The sequence below is a fragment of the Porites lutea genome, chromosome 8, assembly GCF_958299795.1.
Source record: "Porites lutea chromosome 8, jaPorLute2.1, whole genome shotgun sequence".
In the NCBI taxonomy this organism is placed as follows: domain Eukaryota; kingdom Metazoa; phylum Cnidaria; class Anthozoa; order Scleractinia; family Poritidae; genus Porites; species Porites lutea.
The window spans coordinates 8,832,377-8,849,641 of NC_133208.1; the positions used below are offsets into that span (position 1 = coordinate 8,832,377).

Genomic DNA, 17,265 nt, shown 5'->3' on the forward strand with positions numbered 1-17,265 from the left:
CTGATAATTTATTTCATATGACTCGTAGAGAGCTTTTCGTTGAAGGCACTTCGTTGCCTTTTCTGAATCGCTCTAAAGTGACATAAAAGACTTGCCTAAAAATCCGGTCGGTACGCCAAAATATATCCTCAGACTAAGCTTTCTCTACAGTTTAAGGATAGATGTTTTATGTTTCATTTTCATTTCTTTGGGATCTTTTTCAGTTTTTCGATACGACTGCCCCGAAGATTGCTAATTTGCAAGATTTTTCGATGACCGCCATATTGAAACTGCGAGAAAGTACCGTACAAAAATCGTATTACTTTTGGATTAATTGAGTCTAAAATTATAAGTGCAAGTGAGATTTAGCTTGGTATATCACTAAGTCGCTGTCCTTACGTTATTTTTAAAGTTAACGGCAGTTTGGCAGTGGTTTATAGGATTGAGACTCCATGCATGATATCGTGACATTGATTTCCTACACGTCACGCACCGACCTTTGACACCGTTATTAGACTTCACATAACGTCGAACAACGTATGAGCGATTTCCGCTTTGAAATCCTCCGCTATATATTCCGTTTCCTTTAGAGGAAAGGACTTCACGAACTCTTTTTTTTTTTGGACCGCACGAAGCCATTATGCAAATACAGAACACCTGTGTAAATAGTACATCGCGACTTCGCGATTGTGAACACGGCATTTAAACTGAAACAATAAAAAATCTATGGCTAAAGATCCCTTCAAAACTGAGAAAACTTTGATTTGGACTGGCGTAAAGTCCCTTAAAATGAAAATTGGGATTGAGACTGGCATAAACAAGATGCATCAAAAATATATTTACGTTTGCAGCACTTGATAATTGAATTACTTTGGCGTACTTACAACCAGTATTGTGTTATCATTGTTTCAGTCTACAAGTCTCTCTCCGAAAAACTAATTTTCACCGTAAATTTCTCAAGGAAGTAAAATAGCGCCGAGTTAATCGTTAAACGTAAACGTTGACTTACAATATTGAGCGATGGCGTGTACCTTCTCACTTTTGGTCGGTGGAGAATGCGGGGCTGATCCAAAGTCAAAGACTGCGTCGCGTAAAATCGTACCCTTGGTATCATGCTCAAAGAATATATCGAGCCACAAAAAACAGCTTCAATTCAGTGGCTGCGAAACGGAAATTGAGCTTATTCTAGCCCACAGTGGTTGTTTCCAAACGCCAGAAAATATCCACGACAAGACTATCTGTCCGCTGCACCGCGTTAGTTTGGGTATTGGGTGGCGAAGGTCTAAGCGGGTATGCAGTGTTCCAGGCAAACTCTCTGGACACAGTGAAGAATCCAAGAAAAATGCCGAGCGGGGTTGTAGCTTGGCTCAGTCGAAGTACATATTGGAAGCCACTGGTGAATTCATTCCAGTTGGTTCAGGTAAATATAATCCTTCTTCTTTTGTAATACTTGCGGGAGTAAAACATTTGTTTATAACGTATGACGTCATATAACACATCGAACATATCTCTGCCGTCGTTAAAATGGTGAGTCAGTTCAGTTGGCTAGGCTGGCCCGTTTTATTGGAATGGTTCGGCTAATACCTTGGTTCCTTTTAAAATTTCCGTTTTGTTAATATATGAAGCCGAACTGGCCCACTTGCAGAAATCTCTCCTCAGGCAACCAGTATCTCGTCAGCCTGGTCTCTCATATAAACGTAGCAAAAATTTTATAAGGACACAGGGTATAAGCCGAGCCAGCCGGATAAAGCAGGCAAGCTGGGCTAATCGGGCTGGCTCACTTCACATAAACAGGCCTTTAACCCTATGTCCACACTATGCAAGATATCTTTGTTCCGGCAAGAAAACCAAACCCGGGATAGGGCTTTTGTTCACACTCAAGAACTGTGATTTCGGCGCCATTTCTGGAAAGGAGCCAAGCTGCGCCTTACCGATTTCGAAGAGTAGCCTCGCATATAGTCTACGTAGCTGGCGGTTTTTTGATGTGTTTTTTTTCTTCTTTTGTGGTTCGCAAAGTAAGAATTACAGCCGAGCGATACGCTGAACCAAGGTCGAAAAAGAAAACGATGAGAGAGGGGCGTGTGTAAAAATGATAAATGGCATAGCAAGAAATCAGAAATGCAAGTGCGGGTGAGAAAATTTAAAAAGAGTGGGTTAACATTTTTGTAATTTTTTATATTTTTTTAGCGATTTGTACTAAGTGTCGAAAGAACCTGACGAAACAAGCACATACCCCTGAAAGCAGTCTGCCACAATCAGATTTTGACGAACTTACAGAGCATCTAGGTGAGCTTACTCTGGTAAGTATGACATTCTATGATTTACGTCTACAAACTACAAAGATCTTTCGTTGTAATATGAGAAACCGTACGCAGCTAGTTTGAATCCAATTTTGAGTACGTTCAAACTGTTTTATGTTTGTACTGACAACAACGAAACTGGAAGAAGACGTATTTTGGGGTCTTACTTCAGACTTTTTAATTTTTTTTTTTTAATTTTGTGAAATTTTAGGCAGAAACTGCAGCAGCCCAAGTAATTCATGTTGATGAAAGAAGAGAGAGTATATTCATCCCAGAACCGGATTTGGAAGGTTCTGATTTTGAGAACACACCGCATAGAAGCCAAGTAGACACGGCAAAAGAGCCTTTAAAAAAGTTAAACGATTTTTTAGCCTCTCGTGATGTTAGCCCTGTTCGACATAAGTTGTCCGTTCCATGGGAAAGTGCTGACGAGCGCACAAAGAGAAGGTACAGCCGTAAAGCAAAACAAAGTGTTCAAGAGGTTCTTGAAGTAATTTCTCCAGGACAAAGTGACAAATTATTGACCACATTAGGTGAAAGCTTACCATCTGAGAGAACACAAGCCGAAGAAGAAATTTTACAAGCTTAGCAGAAAGCTATTTAAACGCAACTCACTGGAGCACGAGAAGACAAATTTTGTCCATCTTGGCAGATAAACTATCGCTTGAGGAACTGACGCATTACATTCCCGGGGTGACGCCTTACAGATTTAACATCGCGCGGCATCATAGACTGTTACATGGTAGAGGTGCGATCGTACCTACTGATATCACTAGGCGTATGAAGGTTGATTTCGCCAAAGTTGATCATTTTCTCGACTTTATTACAAGTTCTCATATTGTACAAGACATGCCATTTGGAGAAAAGATGCTGAAACTTTCAACAGGGGAGGTGATTAAAACACCTAATGTCGTACGGATGCTAATACCAGAACGGATAACACAACAGTATTTTCAGTTTTGTACCGAGACCAATTTCACTCCGATGAGCAAGCGCACACAACTCCGAGTACTAGACGTTTGCTCTGCGTCAGTGCGCACCTCTCTCCAGGGCTTGGATAACTTCTCTGCACAAGGCAGTAAGGCAATAGAAGATCTTAGCGAGATAGTAGACAAGATAGCAGATCAAGCAAAGTCACAAGCCTGGGCCAAGGAAATGAAACAAACACTTCGGTCTGCCAAACAATATCTGCGGTCTGATTACAAGGTAAGGCTATTTTAATATTTGGTTATTCTTTTAGTAGATTGTTAACTTTGTACTTTGGCTGGATTGATGCTAAATTTAAGCGAATTGGTCATAAACATGAAAGTCAACTTTCTCTGGCTGCATTGTACTAACTAGTATTGAGGCTAAACCTCGAAACATTGATTAAGCCATCTTCAATTTGCGCTCTTTAAGCGGTTCGGACAAGCTTTAATAAGTTTCAAACTTCTTTTACTACTTTTAAAAGATTTTACCCTAAAGCAGCTGATATTAATAACGAAAAATCATAGTAAAAATTATGATGATAGTGATAACTATGATGATGACGACGATAATAATCTTTCACATTTTAGGTGCACGTTACAATGGAATCAGAAGTTGCCGATCACTGTTTAACGTTTTCCCTAAGTGATCCTAAAAATAGTTGTTTTCAAGGAAAGTGTAACCATCACCACGATGAGGTCTGCTACGAATGCAATAAATTAACCGGGGTGCTGTCTACCATAAAAGAAGCGTGCGCAGAACTTCAGTCTGAAGAAGAAAGAGATGACAGTATCTGTTTAGTGGCTCAAGCTGAAAAGGACATTTTGGCATGGAAAGCTCAGCAACTCCGAACAGTTAACCAGGATCAAGCAAAAAATGACGTGTTAGATGTCATATTTCGGAGTTCAGCATTATTAGTTATGGACTGGGCGATGAAATTCCTACCGCGAAAGTTTCGCGAATCACAGTGTGACTGGTTCGCCAAACGTGGTATTCCATGGCACATCACAGTGGCTTTTACAAGATCAGAAGCAAATGCCCCGCTTGAGAAGCTCACTTTTGTCCACCTGTTTCAGAGTTGCCTTCAGGATAGCGTTGCAGTAACCGCCATTTTACAAGATGTTATCGAGATGTTAAAGGAGCGTCGGCCACAACTGCAAAAAGTGTATTGCAAACAGGACAACGCAGGATGTTATCATTGTGGGTCAACAATTGTAGGAAGCAGGTTGAACAGTCTTTCTGATGTCAAGGTGGAGAGGTTCGACTTTTCAGATCCACAAGGGGGCAAGGGAGAAGCCGACCGCCAGGCCGCAACAATTAAAGGACATATCAATGTGTACTTAAACGAGGGGCACGATGTGAACAACGCTGCACAGATGAAAGAAGCCATTGAATCAAATGGCGGTATTCCTGGCGTTATTGTGAAGTATGTGAAGCCTCCCGAACTATCTGCTGGCAAAAACGTGATCAAATGGGACGGAATTAGTACGCTTAATAACTTCCAGTTTTGTCCAAATGGTATCACAACATGGAAGGCTTATAACATCGGGCCCGGAAAGCTGGTACCATGGAAGGACATTCAAACCGATGGTATCTTTCCTGCTACACTTGAAGTTTTGGAGCCTCCTGATACCCGCTCTCAGCAGTCAAGCTTTAGAAAAATCAATCCTAGAAAGGAAGTGCAGCAAAAATCTTTGTCCAAACAACGGCTGAGTAGTCCTGACCAGCAAGAGACAGCAGGACAAGACATGGATGTAGAAAAAGAGAAAGAGGAAGTAAGCGGCCTTTTCACCTGCCTAGAAGATGGGTGTATTCAGACATTCCAGCGGTCCTCAAGTTTGCAAGCACATTTAGACGAAGGAAAGCACAAGCGCGCGCTAGAAAAAGAAACACTGTTTGACAAAGCCAGAAAAGGATACGCTGCGAGAATAACTGGAGAGCAAACGAAAGTTCCAACTTTTGGTTTCTACGCGGCATCAAAAATCTCAGTTGATAAACTACACTCCACACTTGAGATGGGATGGGCTCTTAAAACAACAAGGAGTAGAACCCAGTTTACAGAAGAACAAAGAAAGTTCCTCACAGAACAGTTTCTCATCGGGGAGGAGTGTGGTAAAAAGGCAGATCCACAACAGGTATCGCAAGAAATGCGAAGAGTGAGGGACGAAAAGGCTGCTCGTATTTTCAGTGGAAAGGATATTCTTTCGCCACAGCAGGTGGCAGGATTCTTCTCAAGACTGGCAGCAAGGATTCGAAAAACGTCAGCAACATCGAACGAAGAAAGTGGAAGTGAAGACGAAGAGCAGTGTGCAGTCGAGGCAGAGGCCTTACATTCGCACCTAAAGGAAGTTGTCAGCGAAGAAATTGCTTTACGTCACCCCATTGTCGCCCTTTCCCGTAACATTTGCAGTTTGGTTCATACTTAACAATTATTCTTTGAAATCGAGGTGAATAGTGGCAAAATATTTACCGAGCCACGAAGTGGCGAGGTAAATATTCCTAAAGCCACTATTCACCGAGATTGAAAAGAATAATTGTTTTAGTATATACACACGAAGTGATCTCAACAAAATCAGAGAGGAAACCATTCAAAAGTACGATTTGATTGACAGATCAGGTCAGCTAGACACGCGACAGTTTAAAAATAGATTTAGCTAGATTTTTGTAGAATTTTCAAACAGGGCAATTCACAAGCTTATCACTTCGCAAACAACAGCGTAATGACTTAAATGGAACCGCTAAAAGTTTGAATTGTTTCCTTACCTGAGAAGAAAAGAAGAGCTTTGTTGTTTTCTATTGACTCGCCAAGTTTATAGCCGAAAAGGTTTGTTGTGTCGTTCTTTGCTTGAAGTGCCGACAAAAATGGCGATTCGGTTCCTCGAGGTAAGACGTCTTCATGTAGCATTTTTTCTCGTGTTTACTTGAAACGTAGAATTTCTGCAAACATTTGCTTTCATATTTGTTTGTCATAAATAAACTTCGTTTTTGGGCCAAATTTTTCTTGTTAGGAAACGCTGAGTTCACGAAACGGCCTCTTCTAGGCGAATAAACGGGAAAGTTTTAAACAATCCATCGAGCACAAAACTCAACAACAGTAAATGGAAAAACGCCGTTTTGAATCCTTCGAAGTCTTTTCTTGCCTGAAAAAAAGTCAATCCTAGGATTTTGTCGACTTTTAAAAGATCTTTCTCTAAGAAAATGGGAAAAAAACCGAGCTCGCACATTATCCACTCGCTAGGAGGTGAATATTGTCGAATAGTCCGAGGTAGCGAACCAATCAGATTGCTTAAATCACCAAGATCACTGAGTGTGCATATACTAAAAAGAAATTATCTACCTTAACAGTTGCAGTGCTAAGGGACATTTGTGAAGATATTGGCTTAAACGTGGATGATATCACGGAGAAACGAAAAAAGCCACTTATAAGTCGTATTACGCAGGTCGTTAAGGAGTGCTCTTGTGCTCGAGTGTAATCGACTAGAACAATCGAGCTGAGAAATTGTAAGCTTGTATCCTGTTATAACACCAACCTCGTTCCGGTAGGAGAGAACCCTGGGAACGAGGTTGTTATAATACGTGATTATAACTTAAGTTTTCAGGGACCACGGGTCAGGCAAAATGCAATGCCCTAATGCATCAATCAATTCCAGCTGCACCTAGTCCCCCCCCCCCCCCCCCACCCCTGCGGGCCACTGTGGGATATTTTCCCTCTTGTCGGTCCCGGGGGTAGGGCATTAGCAAATTTGGCCTTGCCCGGAGGTCGGTCATTGGCCAACCCCGGACCACCCCGGAGGTCAGCCCGCGGAGACTGTACGCAGCTGCAATTGATGCATAAGTTCACAGCTCAGATAAAGAGACTGTACTTTTAATGCCCACTCGTTTAACCGGAATTTCGTTGCTTCTGAACAATGAACAACAAGAACAAATACATGATAAGGCAAAGAATTGCGAACCAATTTTGTTTTCAGCAGAGGCTTTGTACATATCAGCAGATTGCGTGGTTTTTGACCAGCCAAAAAAACTGATAGCAGCTCTGGTGACGAAAAAGAAGTTAGTTACCCTAACTTTTTCTTTTAACGAAGGATTGATATGTGAAAATCAGTAGATTTTCAAAGGCATGCATTTTCTCCGTCATTTCTAAGAAAATGATGGTATTAGTTTCGGTTTGATATTTCTAGATATATGTGTGATTATAGTTAAAGTTGAGATCGTTTAATTTACCCACATAAATTTAATTTTAAAATTGCAGCCTCTGATTTAGACCGTTTTAGTGAAGGATTCACTTTGTTAAGTCAGGAAAGTTTCTTAAAATGCCGAAAAGGAGTTTGAGGAGAATTTCATTTCCGGTTCATTTGTCACACATATTGCGTGACAAATGGAATATTGTTATACGAGATGCGGGATGGAGAGTTAAAAGTGCCCATGGAATGAGACTTATCAAAACTAAAATTGAAACGGATGAGTATTGAAAGCTCAAGCGAAGGGTACACAAGTGAGACTCAGTGAAGCGCGTCAAAGTCCAAACGTTGCCCGAGTCACAGCACGGAGTCACTTTTAGTCTTGGCAGACTACGATTGTAGACAGTAATCGCCGAAGTATGGTGCGTTTCTTGCTGCTTTTTCTTGACATTGAACTTGATTACAGGTAAATTTGGTTGATCTTAAAGCTTATGGGAGATTCTTTAGTCAAAAGAAGTGAAAAAATATGTACCGTTCGATGCCGTAGCGGTGACTTCCGTTTCGCCTGTTTCGGTAATGTAAGACATTCCAAGATGGCGGAAGGCGGAATTGTGCTCACTTTAAGAAGTATTTGTCAAAAAAGTACGAAAGATCCCAAACATATAAGCTTGTAGATAGTTAAAACTATCCTTTTAAAGAATATTAAAAGGTTTTCTGGTGTGATTCGTTGCGTACCGCGGGCATTTCTGACATGTTTTTTTGACCAGCCATTGCACCAAATTCGAGAAGGATGTTGGTGTGCTTCTTTAAAAAATCATATATTTTTTGTGAGCAGCGTTAGCGAGCTGTTTTGGGAATCAGTGGACTGAAATAGCTTTAGATTAACTGGATATCCGTGAAGACACCTTAAAACAATCGATTAAATGACTCAATAACTTCGTGAAAGTTGGCAATTTTCAAGGTTATTACGACGAAAAATACCGTTTACAGTTAAAATCAAATTTCTTTGAAACGAAACAATATTTAGCCAAATAAACCTTGATTTCATATGTATAGTACCTGGGCCTACCAATGTACAAAGTATAGGCGAAATCAAATTTTGAGCTCTGTCCGCCCGATCTTTGATCCTTACTGACATCGACTCTTAACTGTTTAACTGTTTGACTGTTTATTAATTATCACAAATTTTACAGAAAGCAATATCCACTGCCCGCAGTTAGCAGGTTAGCTAGTAGAGGCGAGCAGTGGTTATACGTATGTCTGTACATATACAGATAGATCCCAAGAAAGACTAGAGAAAAAGAGTAGTTAAATAAATAAACAAATAAATAAAAATAAATTCAGTTTAATTACGTTTACAATCATGGACATTGCAAATATAAGAAGCCGAGTTTTCAGGAAATTTTTGTTATTAAGGCATGGGTCGCACTTGGGAAAAGTTTTCATCTTTGCCGGCTAAAAAAACACAAAAATTCGAAACCGCAACCTGAAAAGAAAACTTTTAGTCCAACCGAGGAGGGTCGCATTAGTGGGAGTTAATAGTTTTTGCTTTGACACATTGAGAACTTAAGAACGCCAGATACCAGAAAACATTTTTCTCTTCTTCGTCCGAACCTTTGTCGAAGGATCTTTTCCCTCCATTCCCAGTTTCAGGAGGATGGGACAGATAAAGAAGACCAGAAAGTGCTTAGATGCGAATAGTGCATTTGGCTTGGAGAATAACAAACCTGTGAAGTGTTTGCTTGTGTAGACGGGAACTGGTTCGCCTTCAATAGAGCTAGTTCCCGTAAAAACCTTAAAATAGCGAAGGATAATAAGCAAGTTAAGTCCTTGCCTGTAGAGAGTTTTCGAAAAAAAACTTGAAATGGCGAAGGATAGCCGAGTAGAAGCGGCTTCGCGAAGGTCTGAAAATTCGACCGCGTTTATTTTAAATTGATAGTGTTTCAAATGGATCACGTTCATGACAAGGCGCTGACAGTTACCGCTGTGATTCCTATTGTTTAGCTCGAGTTTTCCAAAATCTGCCTGCCCCACCCAAGCACTACGGCGTCTTTGATGTTTTTGCCGATTTTCAAAGTTTTTTCTAACTTGAAAACTCGGGGTCGCACTTAGCAATGTCCACCGATGACAGATTTCTACCGCAAGGTAAACAAATTCTCCCAAAAATTTGCCAAGTGCGACCCACGCCTAAGTCGGGTAAATCAATATAATCATTTTCTTCTGAGAGTATTCGGCGTAAAGTGTCGTGGAAATTGATTTTGAAGTTATTTTTGGACATTTGACGCACTTCACACGGTAAACTATTCCAGATTTTTACACAAATCTTGAAAAAGACTTAGTTTGTTTGTCTAACCTTGAGTATTTAACATTAATTAACACTAATTGGTGGATCGTTAATTTTCTGTTGATCATCTTATCAGTATTTACTTCCCGATGTGCAAAACGCTACTCTTATGTTTTTACCGGGAATTTTATCCCACGCCTGCACAAGTTTAACGTCTGGTTAAGCTTGGTTTGACAACCAGGAAAAGTCTGGATGGTTCAACCAGGCTTGTATCCTGGTAAACCATGGTTTAACCAGGCTTTTGGCGCAAGGGGAAAGTGGAGAATCACATATCGGATAGGTTTTTATAATCGGGGAAGCGGTCGACTCGCTCTAGCCTGTTCCAGGAGTTTAGAAAGCTGAATGCGGCGCAAAGTCAGAGAGGGAGGAAAAAAAGAAGGATCATGATGTAGCATTTAAACGTTGATAACGAGCAAAACAGTTGAAAAAAGATCAAAGATATAGCAATTTGGCCGCTACGTGTGTACGTGTATTATGCCACACGGATGTCTATAATTTTAAACACATTCCATTGTTTAGCAAGAAAATGTCGCACGAAATTAATAGAGCTTTTCGACTTCTTTATAAGGGTACTTTTTGTAAAACAAAATTGCCTGAAGTGGAAGTTGTGCTGGGCCTGTTTCTTCCTATAAACACTTTACAATCACTCCCGAGCGCGCCACATTAAATTTGGTGGGCATTTAGGAGGTTTTGGCGCGGATATGTTCGAGGCAGAAATAAATAAATTAAAGGAAAAAAAATCGAACACTGTGCTAACCTTCAAGAAGTCTTCGATTAAGCAAGTCACAATAAAAGCCAGAATTAATGCGTCGCAAGGTAAACCTACTGATCTAAGGCTGAATTGGCCTCGCTTTTGAACCAATGTGGCGAAGGAAGGCTGGCCATCTCTGGTTGTCAGAAGAATTTTGAACTCTCCGAACCTGTCCGATCTGTTAAAATTTCCTTTCAAATACCAATCGCTTCTAAGGGAAATGATTTTGAATCAACAAAGAAATTCTCGACCGCGATACGGCAAAAAAGAACTCACATATACTCCATACAATGACGCCTTGATCGACTGACCCTATCCAGAGAATAGCTGAAAAGTCCGTGCTCGACTAGCCCGTTCACAGACACTCTATTTTCTCTTCAAAGTTCGTCGAGCGCGGGTGATAAGCAGGGGATTATTGACCGCCAGCGTAAGAGGGTAGCGGTGGGGGAAGAAGAATTTTTCTTTCTCGCGCGCTCGCTTATCTCGCGAGCTCTCCGATGTTTTCGAAGACTCACTCACTCACTCACTCACCTGGTCGCCCGAAGGCGGGCAACCACTAGATCTTTCCACAGCCTCTTATCAGCCATCAGTGTAGCAATCTCACTTGCTTCAAATGCACCAGTATCCCTCTTAAGAGTGTCAAAAAGAACAAAAAGAAAACTAAAACGCCTGTGTACAGGCTAGCGCTCGACTTCATTTACCTCGCCTAGTACTGCTTTAACCATATTAACAGACAGTTGCGAAATTTAGAATTGTCTCATCGCCTCTGTGAAAATCACTATCGATGACAGCCAGTCTGACCCCTGCTAAAATGAACAAGATCGGAGGTAAAATTATAACAGGAAATTGAGCATAGCAACCGTCAGTCTGCTAACATGCACAAGATCAGAGGTAAAATTATAACAGGAAATTGAGCATAGCAACCGTCAGTCAACGTAATTAGTAAATGGACCTTGCGGCTCCTCACGGTAGGACGTGAACAGCAAAAAACACTCCACAGAATATGCGTGCAGGATATGGAAATAATTACCCCGTGAGCAGAGCTTTCTCTCTTAGTTAGGCCTTTCCCGATTGCGCTCGTAAAATCCTAAAAAAGTGCTGGCAAAAATGGCTAAAAAGTGCTCAAAATCTAAAAATAGTGCTCGAAAAGTGCTAAAAGTTGTGAACAGTTACCTCTAAGCTTTTCGTAAATATGTCAATTTTTACTGAAGTAATTAACAATCTATTTTGCGGAGTGTTATTCAACAGGTTGTTACGAAAGGTTGATAGAATATAAAACAATAATATTTTTAAAAAACTAAAGCCGGTTACGAATTGTAAATTAATTCAGCAGTACTAGCATCAGATGATTTAGAAATTTGAGGTGACACACGCATGATACATCAGCCAATCAGAAACTTCTGTTCTCACGCTCAGTGAGGATAAGTCCACGTGCCTGACCATGACAACGGTCTTCTATTCTTGACAACATCATCAGTTATTCAAATTTATGACCTGGAACACGATTCTCGTTGCAAGCGACACACAGTTTTTGCTTTAAAATGTTTTAGAAGACATATGTTGCTCGAAATTTGCCCGAAATGTGAAATATTGCTCAAATGTTGCCCAAAGTGCGCAAAAGTGCGTAAGGGTGCTCAAAATGCAAAATAGTGCTCCAAACTCAAAAAAGTGCTCAAAAGGTGCTCAGCGCAATCGGGAAAGGCCTACTCTTAGTTTCTCTTGCATGTCGTGTTTACGAAGTAGTTCGCTTTGGTTTTCAGTCGCGAAAAGCCATGCAGGAGAGAAACATCTGGTCGCAGGCTATGCTATAATGCGCTTAGTAACAAAATGTGCAATGTTTAGTTTTGGGAATTACGGTTAATTAAAAAAAAAAATTACATGGTCACAGGATCCTCATTTTTCTTTTCTTAAAATTTGTAAGACCAAAATCTGTTGCGCGTTTTTATGGACCGAGACGCAGTTTTTTCATTGACATTATACTTTATATCCTTATATATCTGTGTGATTTTTGCTAAAAGGTGCCCGCTAAGTTTTCGCTTCGCCCGTGTTCAAGCCAGTGTACCCGGAAAAAAATCAATCAAATTTTTAGGAATATATATTGACTCTAATTTAACATGGTAAACACATATCAAACATATTAAAACCAAAAAAGCAAGAACAACTGGTATTTTATTTAAAGCAAGACACTTCCTTCCTTTTCAGACTATAAAGCCCTATATTATTCATTAATCTACCCTTATCTTAATTATGGAAATATGGGCAAATACTTATCCCTAGAGATTAGAATCAATCAGAAAACTACAAAAGAAGATTATCAGGGCATTTCATTTTCAGATACATCCAATTTTTAAAAATCTATCTATTTTACCAATTGATGACTTGAACAATGAGGCAATAGCATTATTTGCATTTAAAATTTTTCACAAAAGCATCTTCTATCACTTTCAAATATTTTTTCAAGTCAAATAATTATTTCCATAACCATAAAACTCGGTCCTCATTCAAAATCCACATTTGATTTTTTCATTTGATTTTAATTTCAGATTTTTGCACAGACGTTTACCAACTAACAGCTATCTGCAAAAAATAGGAGTTAAAGAGGACGAAAAATGTACTTTTTGCCATGACGAGAAAGAGGATTTGACGCATCTATTTTGGAAATGCCAAAAAAACAAAAATTTTTGGGATAATTTCTCGATATGGCTTCAGTTGTGCCAGATCCTCCAACCAGGCAGTTACTTAAACATGACCACCGCTTTGGGCCTAGCGCCAGACAGCTCTTCCTTTAAGCTCCATATAAACTTCTGTTGTCTTATAGCTAAGAACTTTATCTGGATATGCAGATCAAAAGAATGTTTCCCAGTTCACAACAATTTCTTATTTTATCTTAGACATATATACCAATTAGAAAATAAGACACCGCGCAATACAAAAAAATGGAAACCTTTCTTTTCCTCGCTGGGTGTTGTCTCCTAACTCCAAAAACATAAATTAGTAATATGTGCACCTACCATGAATATTTATATTATTTTCACCACAAAGAAAGCCAAAAAAAAAAAGTAAAAATTAATTATAGATCATACTAAGTACAGTAATATATGGAATTAGCATTGCTGTAACGTAATTTAATATTTTTAAGTATATTGCCATGTAAGTGTGTAAATTCGCTATTTGTTTTTGTTTTTGTTTTTGTTTTTTCTTTCTATTACTCTATTTATTCTGTGTAATTTTTTTTCTTTTCTGTGTGTGTTTTACTTGCAATAAAAAAAAATCGTTTTCAAAAAAAAAAAAAAAAAAAGAACAGGCACGTCCGAATTCCAGATAAAGGATGTGAAATTTAGAATAAGCTTCCATATTCATCAAAAACTCAGAATCATTAAATATTTTTAAGAAAAGGATTAAAAAATATTATGATTTATTGACGTGATATAATCATACCAAAGATAGCCTTTGTAATTATCTAATTGAAACAAGTACAGCCATTTACATGTTGATTATGTGTTAATTACAGCGGTATGTGCCGCTGTGAAGGGTAATGGTTTTCAAGGAGTTTGCTCTGGGATAGAGTATATAACAGAGTGTTTGGGTCTAGAATATGGTATCATTTTCCACCAAACTGATCAATTAGTTGAAGAGTTTACTCCAGATAGCGACAATGTTTTGTTAGGAATTTTTGGAGTTACCCTAACAAGAAAATTTGACAACATGATATAGAAAATAGCATGATTGATTGAAACATTTGTTGGCGTTGCTAACAGGGAACTTAAGGCTATGTTCGCACAATATACCGGATAGATTTGACGCCAGCACAAAAACCATACTACTAGTTCAAACATAAAAACGGTGATTTCGGCGCGATTTATGTAACGGAGCGATACTGCGTTGCGCCAATGTTGAAGATTGAGGGTCCTCGGATAGGTGTTTATAAATCGATGAAGCGGCCGATTCAGCTCTAGCCTGTTCCAGGCGTTTAAAAATTTGAATGCGGCACAAAGTCAGAGCGGCGGGCAAAAAAATAAGGAGGGAGAGATGGAAAGAGGAAGGAACCTTCCTTTGCTCGGTTTAACCCACGCTGTTTTCTTTTCACATCTTTTTGTGCTGTCCCCTGAAACTGAACGCCTGGAACAGGCTTACACGGCTCAGTTGACCTGGGTAATGACTATTTAACGAATAGATTCCATGTTGCAGTGCGCGGTGCGCCTGTTCAGTAATTCCAGCTGACGTCAAAATGTGGTAAAAACAAAAATGAGGCACTGAGCTGTACTGAGCCGCATTAGAGTGTGTCACTGAGGTTTTAACCAAATTTTGACGTCTTCTATGATCTATTAGTGAACAGACCCAGGGTTACATGGAGTCTATCTGATATATGTTTTACATAATGAGCAGAAAAGAAACAACTACATACTTGCCTCAGCTTTGCCTCGTACCACTTTACTGTTCGAGGATTTGTCCTAGATTTTCAAGTCGTTCAAGAACTTGTCTCGGTTTCTTCTTCTCTTTTTTCTTATTTTTAAACATCTACTAGTAATCCATTTTTAACCCTATTCAGACTGGGGGGGGGCTTTTCGAACCCCCCTCCGGCAAAATCGTGATAACTCCTACACCGAAAGAGCTATGACGTTCAAATTTTCTGACTTTTCCTAAAATTTATCTAGGAACATTTTGGTATAATTACCATGTCCATGTAATTAATCATGCTGCCATGGCAACCAGTTTCTGACACATAGGTTTTGGAAAATTCAAAAAATGGTGATTTTTTTGTTTTAAGATCGCGTTTTTACACTTATAGTGCTTTTTGTTGTTAAAATGGTCTTTGCTTGGGACTAGTTTTTGAATTACATCAAAATGTTTCAACATCGAATATTTGGGGGGGAGGGGTGGGGTAAAATTTGTCACTTTTTTGCTTTGACAAATATGCTGCTCTATTTTCCAAATAACACTTCCAAAGTCATTTGTTTGGGTAATAAACATTAGTTTGATACTTCTTTTACCAATCTGAGCTTTTTCTCCTTTGAAAGTTGCTTTAAATTATAATTTTAACAAAAAAACGGAAATCCAAGATGGCGGATCCAAGATGGCGGATCCAAGACGGCGGACAACCATTTCAAATTTTAAATTTTATTGCTTCCTCTTGCTTTTTCTCGCTGTACAAGTGTTTCCTTGTTACTAGTTTATAAGAAAGGATAACAAAGAGATGACTTTACCAATATTATTGATATTTTACGTATCTAAGTGGAAAAATAATAAGAACGTTGAAAAATCGGAATATGACTTCACTGTGACGTCATCATTGGGCGTGGCAAGCCAAAACTGGGTGTGGGGCTTCTTTGTACGGAGATGGTCATTGTGTGTAAATTTCATGGCCCTAGCATTATTGGTTCCAGAGATACAGAGGGGGGGTCCGAGGAGCCCCCCCCCCCTTCCCCCCAGTCACAGATTGACCAAAAAAGCCCAGTCTGAATAGGGTTAAAAGTCTCCCTTTTGCTTTAAACAAACTAGCAAACAATTTCAACAGTCGAGCCCATGTCGAACAAAACATAGAAAAGCAAGTCTCCACGTCATCCATGTGTCTGTACTCTAATATATCATCACCATATTGTTTTAATGCGTGATCAGTACATGGATATTGTGATCGCGGTTAGATGGGTAAATGTGACTTGCAAACTAGCACCCAGGTATGAGATCTTGCGCAGGAGAACATTGTGGTCCACGCTATCAAAAACATTTAAAAGATCAAGTAGTATAAGGATAGAAATCTATTTAGCGTCCATGGCCAGTCCGTGTCCATCCTTGTCATCCGTTGCAAAAAAAGACAACAGGAGACAGTTTAAAAGGCCAAATATGACGTTTTTAACAACAAACCTCGGGACTAACATATTTGGAATTCAAATGATGCGCACTAAATTGAAAGGGTTTTGCTTTTTAAACTGATAGCCCTGACGTAGCCTTTTAAGCCAGACAGTTTTGTTTAAAATAATACAAATTGTTCGACTGCGTTGGATCATGAGTCGAACGTTAAACGGGCTTATCAAAAAGGGTTGATCATAACTAATCATAAACAAGCTTGCTTGTAGCATTTACGTTTTTTGATGATTACAAAGAAGGAGAAAAAAAAAAAGAAAACACTTAGACACTTTCTCATAAGTAAGTACACTTTATTAAACTCGGCCTTGAATATACTAAGGCCGATCTGTCGAGGCCTTTGACGAATTATTAATTGCCTGATTATTTGATTAAAACAGTAAAAATCTTTTTTAAACTGGCGTTTAATTTTTAACTGCACGTCTAAATAAAGAATGTCATTGTATAAATATCAATGTCTTAACCACGGCACACATGCACCGGGACTGACTTTCACTACGATCTTTTATGAATGCTAAAGTGAAAAGAATAAAACCAGATTTTGCATTTGCCGGAAGCCTTTTTAAGTTGTAGTGCAAAGAGATTTTCATGGCGATTTTCGAGTCAGGGGTGTGTTCGAGCAACTCGCTTGCTTAGCCATGAGGTACCAGGAATCTGATTTACATTGGTCTTTACTGTTTTTTGACTTTTGCTAACAATCTTAATCTTAATCTTCTTACTCCCCTTCTCTACTCAATCCTTACTCGGCGGTTAGTGACTAGTTCAAGTGTAGTAGCGGTTTTTATTGCCAAAGTTGGACATGTTTGGGTAACTGACCGTAGGAATAAAAACAAGGTAAACTCGCGGCCGTGTGGGTAATGTTTTGGTATTACTGAACTTACATGG

The 17,265-nt window shown here is 39.3% G+C and overlaps 1 protein-coding gene across 1 annotated transcript; it reads left to right on the forward strand.

Moving 5' to 3' along the window:
- The first annotated feature begins 999 nt into the window (after positions 1–999).
- Positions 1,000–2,868, forward strand: LOC140946568 (uncharacterized). The gene is made up of 3 exons (XM_073395696.1): positions 1,000–1,399; positions 2,167–2,279; positions 2,491–2,868. Exons 1-3 carry the CDS (start codon positions 1,000–1,002, stop codon positions 2,866–2,868), a joined length of 891 nt encoding a protein of 296 aa, XP_073251797.1.
- Positions 2,869–17,265: the final 14,397 nt, after the last annotated feature.

Bases quoted from the DNA above. Each gene is read 5' to 3' on its own strand.
- LOC140946568 (XM_073395696.1), top strand. From the start codon at position 1,000: ATGGCGTGTACCTTCTCACTTTTGGTCGGTGGAGAATGCGGGGCTGAT. The intron at 1,400-2,166 runs GTAAATATAATC...ATATTTTTTTAG, and splicing joins ATTCATTCCAGTTGGTTCAG to CGATTTGTACTAAGTGTCGA. The intron at 2,280-2,490 runs GTAAGTATGACA...GTGAAATTTTAG, and splicing joins ATCTAGGTGAGCTTACTCTG to GCAGAAACTGCAGCAGCCCA.